The sequence below is a fragment of the Urtica dioica genome, chromosome 9 (assembly GCF_054948205.1).
Source record: "Urtica dioica subsp. dioica isolate 48M chromosome 9, U.dioica_male_clone48M_v1_H2, whole genome shotgun sequence".
Taxonomy (NCBI): domain Eukaryota; kingdom Viridiplantae; phylum Streptophyta; class Magnoliopsida; order Rosales; family Urticaceae; genus Urtica; species Urtica dioica.
The window spans coordinates 23,401,012-23,414,042 of NC_142764.1; the positions used below are offsets into that span (position 1 = coordinate 23,401,012).

Below are 13,031 nucleotides of genomic sequence, written 5' to 3' on the forward strand. Positions count from 1 at the left end.
AACATATGTGGGACAACATATTATGTTTATGAAACCTTTTAATCGTGCTATTATTATTTTCCATCACTCTCAGTGTCTCCATTCTGTGCGTCAAGTACACGACTGGTAGTTTGTTTTCGGAAGCCATTGTACAATTTCATCGCATGCACACTGAATGAATATTAGTGCTAAGGCATGCATGTATAAGTCAACGATAAAGCTAAGAGCAACCATATATACAGAAAACAGTCATAAAGTTAAATGTCATACAAAAACATATCTGTGACTGCAAGGATCTAATAACAACAGGTTCGCTATACGAAAAAAATAACTGGCTAAGGAAAATGCGCAGAGAATTATTTGTTAGTTTTTATTATCTCTTTCTGAAAGCGATACATCGAATTACGGACGGTTGATAATGTGTTTAATTATTATATGCGAGTATGCTTGTGAATCCATATTATCCACACTCTTTCTGTACGTGTACGGTATATTAGGTGATCTATGATAGCACCTATTATGAAGTTAATTAGCATATAGGTTATATATATAGGCACGAAGCCCGTAAAGAGCCAGACTATAACCCCCTCAAAAAATTGTTTTTGCATTTTTTGCCCGTTTTTATTTTTTTTTAACATTTTTTACCCTAAAAATTTACAAATCAGCCCCTCTCAACTTTTTCCGCATATTAACATTCCTAACTTGAATTCCTAGCTTCGTCTCTAGATATATAGATAGGTATGTCTATATATACATAATCTTACTACAAAACTCATGACCAATCTATATCGTAATTAATCGAGATATCACTTGTTATCTCGAAGTGTGATCTTAAATCACACCCAAAAACTAATTTCATGGTGTAGGGTTGTCAAACATTTATGATAAACACAAAGTATATATTTTTAGAATTGACATCTATAAGGTGAAGTTTGTAAGAATGAAATAGGGTGGCTCAACATCAATATTGATAAAAAAAAAAAATGGCACTGAGACCATAGATTAGTAATATCAAATTGACAAAGAAAAGAGGACTAAGATATAGGTTAATAAGTCGTTAATTACTTCTCTTATCCGCCCAATTAATTTTGAGATGAAACCTATGAAATTTAACATAATTACAGAACATAGCAGGTTGCATATTGTCCGATCGATTCTTTAGTATTCAGCTCAGTGTGATTCTGTAAAGATCCATTGTCTTAAGAGGATAGGTAAAAATTCGCGACAAAAAAAAAGAGAGAAAGAACATAAATTTATAAAATTATGAATTACTCATCTCATCGTCAATTAGCATTGAGATTGAGATGAAGCTCGAGGATACATTACATTAGAAATGCAAGTTTAACACCTAAAAATTAGCTCAAACATTCGTAACTGCCATAAAAAGCGTATTGCGAATATACATAGTCGTCAGTGAGACATTCTAATGGCACTTAGTTCATCCATTGATCAGGTTACGTTGATATAGACAATTGTAATTGATAATCAATCAAGCTAAAAATTTGACGTCACCCCTAATTCTACCGTAGTGCTCTAGATCGCTTCCATAGATGTTAGTAATTTTTTTAACCCGATCACAGATCAGTGAAATGATAATCTGGAAATTATATTAAATAACTAGCAGAGAAACCAAACACAAGACAAGTGGAGAAGAAAGACAAAAAAAAAAAAAAAACCAAAGTTTCTTAGCAATAACATTTCAAGCAATACTACTTGAAAAATGCTTAAAAAAAAGCCTAATTTTGAAAGAATACAAGTCATCTTCATAGGGGGAAGACTTACTACATATTAATTAAGAAAATATACAAGCCGACACACTACATATATCATCTTACTACAGATTCTCCTTTGCTAATTCATTATTTGCGCACATAAGACGACGATGATCACCTTTACGCTTCAATATCCCATATTCGCTTCAGCAACGATCTTGTTAAGTCTCGCTGATATTCTTGAAGCTTCTAGACTCGGATCAAACCCTCCAATCTAATCAACAAAATCAATAAACTCTAATTTGTAAGTAAGTGCAAAAAAAAAAAAAATGAAATGCTTCATTACATATGTATTATATTACGTTGGTATAGACAATTGTAATTGATAATCAATCAAGCTAAAAATTTGACACCACCCCTAATTCTACCGTAGTGCTCTAGATCGCTTCCATAGACGTTAGTAATTTTTTTAACTCGATCGCAGATCAGTGAAATGATAATCTGGAAATTATATTAAATAACTAGCAGAGAAACCAAACACAAGACAAGTGGAGAAGAAAGACAAAAAAAACCAAAGCTTCTTATTAATATAAGTAGCAATAACATTTCAAGCAATACTACTTGAAAAATGCTTAAAAAAAAGCCTAATTTTGAAAGAATACAAGTCATCTTCATAGGGGGAAGACTTACTGCATATTAATTAAGAAAATATACAAGCCGACACACTACATATATCATCTTACTACAGATTATCCTTTGCTAATTCATTATTTGCGACGATGATCACCTTTACGCTTCAATATCCCATATTCGCTTCAGCAACGATCTTGTTAAGCCTCGCTGATATTCTTGAAGCTTCTAGACTCGGATCAAACCCTCCAATCTAATCAACAAAATCAATAAACTCTAATTAGTAAGTAAGTGCAAAAAAAATAAAATGAAATGCTTCATTACATATGTATTATATCACGTCTTTATCTCAAAATCAATTGACAATAAATAAATAAACTCGATCAGGCTCTCGTACCGTGCAATGCATGGTGTGGAGGACTGTATCTCCATTGGCGACGGAAAAGTTGGCACTGATGACATCAGCGCCTTCTTCGTGAAGAGCGCGGATAGTGTCGTTGAAGACGAACTGGGAGCCGAGGCCGGTGGTGAGGACGACCTCGAGGGCCGAGCTTCCGGGTATCATCTCGTGAATCTCGACCCTCGATTTCGTTCCGCTGCATTGGGATCTACGCTTACCACGGCACTCCGATCCGTTGAGATCTTGATTATTATCGTGCCCGACCAAGCTGTTCTTCTTCTCCCTCATTCTCTCCAGGCTCACTTGAAGCTTCTTTATGTACTTCGCCGCTTCGTCTAGCTGATCCGGAAGAGACGTTGATTCCTAAGTAATTAATTAACCACACACACAAACAAACTCAGTACGTGATCGCATTTTTATTTTGGTTTTGGAGATACATGTTGTTGTTGACTATTCTTTTTTTGTTTGTTACCTTAGTACTTTGATGTTGGACAAGAGAGTTGAGCTGAGAATAAAGTGCCTTCATATGGTTTCTCCGGTTTTTCTCGATTGTTTTCCGGTCAGTTCTGGATTGAGACGAGCTAGGGTTTTGCTGATCCATGTGATCTGTCTGTAGTGGCTAGCTAGGCTTGAGCTGGTACTAGAGATAGTATTCACTTGAAATAGAAGAAGAAAACCCTTAATTTATATTGAGAAAATTGATAAAACTTATGTTTCGTGATCATTACTTTTGTTGTTTTTTTTAACGAGAGAAAGAGAGAGAGAGAGAGAGAGAGAGAGAGAGAGAGAGAGAGAGAGAGAGAGAGAGAGAGAGAATGTGATTTGAGTGTTTAAGGGGTCGAATAAATCCTGTAGTCTTTAACTCATTTATTTATTTTTGTCCGGGCCTACTATAGTGGTCCATATTTGACCGCGCTCAAATTAGTTTAATACACAATATATTATTTTTAAGGTCCATTAAATATATAGCTTTATTTATGGTCTTAATTTGTCATTTAGTCAATTTTTAGTAAATTTTTAATATATAATCATGATCAAATATTTACATGCATAAATTGCTTAATATGTTCTAGAGGAAATGGTGGCAAAAAAACTTAATGTTTACGGGTTTTAACACTTAAGTACCAGTTCTTTAAAAATTGTGAGAAAAATACTTAAGGTCAAAAATTTGTTCCTCCGTTAGTATCCGAACCGTTAAATTGGATGAAATGACACGTGTCACCAGCTCAAAACTTCAAAAAAAAATTTAAAAAAAAAAGTAATTTTAATTATGTTTAAATAAAAAAAATAAATTGCTCTCTCTTTATTTATGGTGGGACTTTATGATACATATTAAAATAAATCTGCAGCAACAACTATTAACGTCTAACATATATATATATATATATATATATATATATATATATATATATATATATATATATGGAACACGTCTAATATAATAAACACTTAAAGCTTTGAATAATTATTGACAGTGATTTTTTTACATAATGTGCACTTAAATATACAACACGTAAATATATCAGTCCAGCCTCATGTGTAAAAAAAACAAAAACAAAAAAATCTTATTTTGTCATTACGTACTTGCGTTTCACAGTCATTAATTCTTCAAAGTCTTAAATGTTGATTATATTAGGCATGTTAAATATATATATATATATATATATATATATATATATATATATATATAGACATTGATAGTTGTTGCTGCATCTTTATTCTAATATGTGTGATAAAGTCCCACCATAAATAAAGAGAGCAATTTTTTTCATTTAAACATAATTAAAATTACTTTTTTATTTTTTGAGATGGTGACACGTGTCGTTTTATTTTTTCTCGCAACTTTTAAAGAATGGGTACTTAAGTGTTAAAACTCGTAAACATTGAGTCTTTTTACCGTCATTTCCTCTATGTTCTACAAAATTTTAGCTATTTACCTAAAATTTATTTATAACTTATAAAACGTTAGTTATTTATCTAAAATTTACAAAACGTTGACTAATTAATTTTTTTTTTAATTTTAGTCGACTAATTTGCTAATTATTTGTTGTTTTTAAGACTCAACTTATATGAGTGGATTTAACAACCTCAATATATACCTTATTTTTATGTTCGCTTAGGTCCTAAATCGGAAAAGAAAGATCAATGTCTCGGAAACGAATTACATGCATATTAATAGATATGTTACGCGCGTATACATATTGTTGAGGTGAGGAAAAGGAATCATATGGAATTCTTGTAGTGACTAGATTTCTAGAAACAGTTGATTTATTCAGGCAATGGGGTATATTTATATCACCAGGGGCGGACCCAGGTGGTGGGCTCAAGTGGCCTGGACCCCCAAATAAAAAAATTGGGCTAAAAAAAAAATTTTTTTTTTTTTTTTTTTTTTTACAGCCTAATTTCAGTTTCGGCCCCCTCCTTCCGACTTTGGATCCGCCACTGTATATCACCATCATATTTTCATGTGTATAAAAGAAACATCTCCAGTGTAAAAAAGAATACTAAACAAATAAAGTACACATGCAATTGTAAGCCTTTTCAGCATGGGCCGGAATCTTTCTTTGCCAAAGAATTCTATGAAAGAGAGTTAATTGCTATCATGATGATATGATATCAGTACAACTTTAAAACAATCAATTGGATATATATACACATACACATTTGAAGGGACCACGAAAATCTATTCACTTTTTCCCGTGAGTGGTAGGAAACAATTGGGAAGGAGCTAGATTATATGTTGTTTAGAATAATTAGTAATTAAAACTAGAAAGTAATCTGAAAGCGAGGTTTTCTTCATTTCGTTTTTTTAGCTGTAGAGCGGACATAATATTCACAGGTGTATTTAACGTCGTTTAATTTAATAATCATACTAACAGCTCTGGTCTTATTCTGTTAAGATTCATGGTGGCTGCTTGGATATTTTTTTTTTTTTACATAATTTATACTGTTGGATCCTTAATCATTTGGAGACTTGACCGAGGGCAGCAAAAAAAAAAAAACACACTGAGCATAATTTTTTTTTCTTAGGTGGAAAAAAAAAAAATATTTGGTACGTATGTTTTACTGCAATTCAATCATTTCATTTTAAATATTTATTATATTGAAAATATGTATACAGAATAATTTGTCTAATCGTATTTGAAAATAAATTTTTATCCACTTTTCCTTTGACATTTGGGAATGCAAATTTTTTTGAGAAATTGTCCCATTTGCCACAAATTTCATAACATTTTTCCACTTTCTAAGTAATGACTAATTTGACCCAAAATGTCACCGATATGTCAACAATGTTGACATCTAATAGTGAAGGGCAAAAATAGATGTCAACATTGTTGACATAGATGGTGACATTTTGAGTCAAATTAGTCTTTTGGTGGAAAGTGGGAAAATATTATGAAATTTGTGACAAATTGAGCAATTTCTCAATTTTTGAAGACAAGCAGTCCCGCTCTTTCCTTGCATCCTATTTCTATAACTCTTAGAAACAATCAGACTTCCATTTTTCCTTGCAAAATACAATTAACTATTTTTTTCATCCCTATATTTTTTGTTGTTAATAATTTGACTTTTTATATTTTTTATGTAGTTTATTTACATTTATTCTTTATATTGTTTACAATTTCATTTAAAATAAAGAGAAAAATTGAACGAAATTTAAAACATAAAAAAATATTTTTTGAAAGATTTTAAAATTAAGTTTTTTAAGAAATTTATATCTTAAAAAAATATGTATAATTCTCTCTTTAATTTATCCTATTTCTCTCCATTCTATTTCTTGCTTCTTTCCATTCATATACAATTTTTTTCCTCTGATTTTCTGTTGATGTAACTACCAAACAATTATATTTTAAAGCAAAAAATGGGCTATCCAGATGTCAATTGTAAACAATGAAAAGGGTATCCGTTTGTTCCACCTTATGCAGACATTATTTAGTCGTGATTTTTATTTTTTGGGTCGTTATTTTCCACAGACGATATCAAAAGAGAAAGCTGATGTATAAAGTTAAACGCCCCTTATCCTTCTTCCTGAAGATAATATTAAAAATATGCCACGCTGTAATTAGAAGAGAAATTTAATTAATTGGGCTTAATAAGCCATTAAATATCAAGATTAGACCCTAATGTTTAAAAATATCTAAATATGGACTTTTGATCCAAAATCGGACAAAAACACCCCTGATTCAAAAAACCCATATTTTTCTCGTTTTCAAATGATTTTCATCACAAATCTTTTGGTCTTCGAATTGGTTGCGCTAGGATTAGAATTTTCGGTGGTCGAGCTCTTAGAAAAGCTCGTGGGGTTCGGGGCAACGCCCCGATTTTTTTTTTTTTTTAGGAATTTGGATATGTGTTCAGTTTCGATTTTGAGGGTTTCACATTGAATTTCATCGTACGACATCGTACGGCATCGTACTCTGTAATCCTATGATAGTGTTTCCCATGTAATCCGTAAGTTTTATCCAGTCGGATTACGTAATCACGCTCCAGTACTCTACATGCTAAAGCCAAGCCAGGAAACGGGAAAATAGAGAGATATATCGGACTTTTTTTCTTTAATTTTCTACCAACAAAGCACTCATGTGTGTACATATACGCATTAATGTCATGCACGTATATTCTTATAATTGAATCTTATGTCCATTAAGTGGTTAATACAATATTTATAAGTCAAAAGTAGTGAAACCGTATCAAGGTTTTACAATTACTAATCGGGTTTAAATTTTCAGTAAAAAAAAAATATCTTCAAAATACTCATGCTTATTACTAAGTGTTACTCGTATAATTGGCACAGTCCGAGCACGTGCTTGGACCCTCCGAGTATGTGTTCGGATGCTCGGAGAACAATATGAATCCAGCACCGATTAGTCCGAGTCAAGTAGGCCCGATGGCTCATATTAAATTAATTTAAGGAATGATCCGTTCATAAGGCAAGAACGAACTCAACCGAGCAAAACTTCGAAGATAAAAGAAGTTGATCGGTCCAAAGACTATTCAAACTACGAAAACGTGACCTCATCATATTTTAAATAATAACCGCCTGAGAACACTTGCTCAGTGGTTACCTTAGTGAAAATAAATTCTAAGCAGTTATGCAAAATAACCATCCACTCCAAATAAATAAGGAGAAGTTACAAATAACTACCACATCATAGGCCTGATCACTTTCATGATCATCAAACTCACCACTACAAAAGAGAAGCAAAGCAACAAAGAAAGTGGGTCAAACGAGTATACACCAGAAGTCTCATCTATCTCCAAACACTCTCATTTACATTCTCTCTTTTACTAGATTCGTCTGTACTTAGAGAAAATCCTGCTTGGAACCTTTATGTGCTCGAGATTGCGTGCTCGGTATCTAGTGTTTTTCGCAGGACAACTATTGTAATATATATCTTTGCATGTCAACACTAAATGGGTTTAAAAAACTGCACGAAGTATTATATTAGAACATGAGTCGAACATTTTATAGAGTCGAATAACAACTTAATACAAAGCAGACCATAACATTTAAGTTTGATCTGCCCTAACACTAATTAAGTAATGGTTCGTTCTATATATGCACACTTTAAATAAAAGGATAAAAAAACATGATGCACAATATTTCAAGCACTAATACTGTTAAGAATCTCACATGTGATGAGAATCCACGTGTTTATAAGGTCATGTTACCTCACATATACCCGCATAGATTGATAGAGAGATCGAAATAACCGTAATCTATTAACTATGAAAAAGATAATTTTTTGCGTAAATAAACAAAAATCTACTTTCATACTTAAATGGTTAAAATCGGCTAATCGATCCATTTAAAAAACAGAATACAAAACTACAAAATAAATTTTGACATATATATATATATAAACTAGAAGAAATGCACATAAATAAAATAGACAGTCCACATGGATATGACTAGTTCTACAAAGAATTTGAGACACTAAACTAGATGTCCATATGTAAGTAACCTCGTAGCTTCGTCGCCTACCATTGGCCAACTTCAAACATCGGTCATTACACGCAAAAGACGACACCACCGACCTCGATCTCGCCTTATCACTGACCCCAATGTTGCCCGTCAAAAAGTTAACACACTGATCTTTGCTAACAAAGACCCACGCTGCTCCAACAGTCATACACAAAGCTAGCTATGCATAGAAGGGAATTATAGGCCCGCAAAATTATCAACAGTATCACATGTGATTAATCGAATAAATGCGCGATTTATCCTTTCAATTTTCAGAAATATCAGACATGTTATATCGCAAATACCATCATTTTTGTTTATTTTTTAACAAAAAAAAAAAATTGAACTCCTCGAAATACCATTAGTGAAATAACTCTTTATTTTCTATTTTATATATAAAATAATTAAATTAATTTTTTTTTATAAAAAGTTAAAGATTTTTTTTTTATAAAGAGAGGTTTTTTTTTTTTTTTTTTGTAATAAATTAGTAAATAAATATTTATTTTATTAAGGACATCTTGAGGAGATTTGTAAACAACTAGCCTACTTATATAGGGGATTTTTAAATTATAGCCCAACAATCCATTTATTTAGGGAAATAGCTCATATTTCTCATACTTCCAAATTTGCCCTTGATTTCATAGAACTTTGTTCTTATTTGTTTGTTAATTCCAATTTTTTTCCAGTTATTGATCATCAAATTTGAATCATGGAATCGTTCGCCAAATCGGAGACATGTATTTTGCTTTTTCGAATGGTAAATAATATTTACTATCGAATGGACGGACTGTAAATATTATTTACCATTAAAATTGTCATGCGATTTGCAACCAGGATATTCGACGACTCATTTGGGATAGATGTTTAGGATCGTCGATTTCATAGATGCTCTTCTATTGTTCTTATATTATTTGTTTGTCTAGGTTAGTCATTTAATCCTTCTTAGTTTATGTTTGTCTAGTGTAGGTGTTTAGGTTCTTCGGTTTCATAAAACTTCGTTCTTATTTGTTTGTTAATTCCAAATTTTTTTCCAGTTATTCATCATCGGATTTGAATCATGGAATCGTTCGCCAAATTGGAGACAAGTATTTTGCTTTTTCGAATGGTAAATAATATTTCTTATCGAATGGCCGGACTGTAAATATTATTTACCATTAAAGTTTCAGAGTTTCGGTTATGGTGTTCTATGGGTTAATCGAATTGGAAATAATATTTACCATATTTTATAGTTAATCTAACAAAGAATTGATCGGAGATACGGGCTAGGGTTTTGATTATGGTGTTCTATGGGTTAATCGAATTGGAAATAATATATACTTACCAGTTTTTCCAAGTATGAGAACGGAGACGTCTCCGTCGACTTCGGAAGTGGCAAAATCAGAAAATTGGTGGCGGAAAAGGAGGTCGGAGGCAATTTCGGAGGATTGAAGTATTCGAAATCGACGGAGAGTTCGGAGGCAATATCGGAGGATTGAAGGATTCGGAGTCGGAGGCGAAAATTTTGGTGTGTATTTTTTGATGAGGGGTAAGATAGGAATATAATATTGTTTGGTAGTGGATTGAGCTAGTTTCCTAATTTATGTGATAGTTGGGCTAGAATTTTAAAGAATGTAGCTAATTTGGGCTAGATACCTAGCCGGTCCTTTTTTTTTGTAAAAAAGAAACGAAAAGGGCGGTATTTGCGATATAATATATTTTGGGGAGGTGTGTGTCATTTATATTAAATTAAATGAAGATATTTGATATTTCTGAAAAATGAGGGGATAAATTACGCATTTCAATTAAACATATGAGATACTGTTGATATTTTTTTTTTATTTTAAAAGAGGGTTTTTTCTATTATAAACTTAGACTAGTTATTTAAGTGAGTTGCTAAGAAAAAGTAAAACATGTCCACACCATTATGTTGTTCTCTTCCCATCTCTGCTCACACAAAATTGGTCATATCTACTTCTTCAAAAATTCAGAGCAGGCTTCCAAAATACCCGCGGTTCCCAACTCTAGATCTAAGATACTTAGAATATTATAGATGCGACAAACTCGTGTCTGAACTCGCGTTTATAATTTCATACGAGATTTTTCGCATCTGAACTCGCGTTTATAATTTTGGTGTAAGAAAAAAGGCAATTTTTTCTCTTATTTTATATCAACGCGACTCACCGCGTCTATACATTTTTTCTTGTGTCTAAACAAATGCAACTTATTTGCCTATATCCTGTCATGCCCGAAGATAGAGATTGTAGTAGAAGAAGATGATGAACAACGGTGCCCCTTTTTTTTCTTTCTTAAAACCCAGACAAAGAAAGGCATTTGAAAGTTTAAATGTTAATTAATTGGTTAACGATGTGTCCATACATTTTTTATAACGAAATTCCCAAGGCCAAGATCATACATCAATCGCACTACTTTTTTTTTTTCTCTAAAGCACAGAAAAAGTGACCATCTAAAGTAGCTTTGTAATAGCTATGATTTGTAAGGTCATCTCAGAGCGGGGAGTATTGAAAACGACGACTCTTGCCCTTAATATGAACACGATAATTGATATGGGCCATCTAGCTTTTGAATTATTATTTTTTGGATCTACCCCGAGAATTAATATTTGCGTACTGTCTCACTCTAACAATAGTTAATCAGCAAATTCTATAAGGTTTATATATTTATATATATATATAATATATTATATACATATATAAATGAAATTCTGTTTAATCACTGATCAGATGACGCACACGATATAGAGCCAACATATACGACAATCTGTTTTGATGCAAATATAGATATGTAAAAGACAGTGCGGAAATATAAATGACACAGAGAATGGTAACCTAATTCGCAACATCACCTACTCTGTGGGGCTCTCAGCCCAGTGTAAATGATATTCACTATATCAATAAGAAGTCAATTGTTTTCCTATTACTACCCGTGAATTCCAAATCAGGATCTCCTGAATTTGAGACCCCTCTCAATTCCATTCTTCAAACATTTTCCCGATGTTTGGACGCCTTCGATGTCAACACCCGTGAAACTTTCAATCACAAATCCCAACAACTCTCTAACACTCAAATCTCTTAAAATGTGCTTAGAGAATCACACCACACGCATCAAACAAATAACTTCTCAGTCCGTCAGTCAAGCACGTCCAAGAACCCTAAACGTTTGATGAATGAGTCCAGACTACTAAGGATGAAGCGCTTAACTTTTATAGTAGTCAACACCCCCGAAACTCGATCTAGGATTTCCTTACTCATACACGCGTGAAGAACCAATGTAGAAAGTCTTCCGCGAATCATTCTGGTGAAATAGGAAATTTGCAAAAAATACAGTTCTACGCACAATGATCAGGGTGTCTCAAGATATCCTAGAGCATGTTAGCCGACATCTTGCCAATCCAACTTGCAATAAAAAATAAGTCAATAACACACGTAATATATATATATATATATATATATATATATATATATATATTATGAGCTAAAAAAACAAGTAGCAAATGAGCTTAAACAAACTCATTAAAAAAAGTATATTTGGAATCCAAATTTTACAATAGATATTGAAAATCTGTCTTTCTAAAATGCCTCCCGCAAAACGACAGAAAGAGTAGTCGTTTCTAAATTTCATTTTTTTCGAGTTGGATGAGATATTAGAGGCGACACTAAAAACGACATGCGACATGCCGCTTTTAAATCATTTTAGAAACAAAATTTTAGAAGCGATTTTTGTCGCTTTTAATATTACTTCTAGAGGATCATTTTGTTCTAACGATTGTAAATGGGTGATTAATCCGTTATGGATCGTTAGCGGTGTCAAAATAATTTGACCGTTGAGAGCTTTTGCGTGGGTATAACATTTGGCAAGATCAATCATCTAAACCATGACTGGTGATATTTATTTTAGATTAACTAAACATAGATAAAATAATTTAGTTTGGTAATTTATAAACTGTGGACATCAAGTTAAGGAGATAATTGATAAGAAGACCAGGATCCAAAAGTCTTCTATCTGTTATATTATATTTTTATATCTTATAGTTTATAACAAGATTCCACCTTTTAATTTACCTAAATAGCTTCTAATTCTAATAGCCGTTTTTCATAATTTTTTTAATATTAATTGCTGAATTTTATATTTTTCATAAATAACTGTTTTAATTTTTAAATTGTCTATTTTACCCTTAATAAATGTTAACTAAATTTCAATAAATGTTGACCAAATTTTAATAATTGTTAATCAGATTTCAATAGTTGTAAACAAGATTTTAATAATTGTTAACCATTTTAATAATTATTAATCAGATTTTCAAAAAATGTTGACCAAGTTTTAGTAGTTGTTTACCATATTTCAATTA

The 13,031-nt window shown here is 32.0% G+C and overlaps 1 protein-coding gene across 1 annotated transcript; it reads right to left on the bottom strand.

Moving 5' to 3' along the window:
• Positions 1-1,721: 1,721 nt before the first annotated feature.
• On the bottom strand, positions 1,722-3,468 carry LOC149385942 (basic helix-loop-helix (bHLH) DNA-binding superfamily protein). Its single transcript, XM_089626639.1, has 4 exons — positions 3,194-3,468; positions 2,719-3,084; positions 2,479-2,574; positions 1,722-1,965 (listed from the first exon to the last, which is right to left on the bottom strand). Exons 1-3 carry the CDS (start codon positions 3,320-3,322, stop codon positions 2,488-2,490), a joined length of 582 nt encoding a protein of 193 aa, XP_089482765.1. The 5' UTR covers positions 3,323-3,468; the 3' UTR covers positions 1,722-1,965; positions 2,479-2,487.
• Between the last annotated feature and the right edge of the window lie 9,563 nt (positions 3,469-13,031).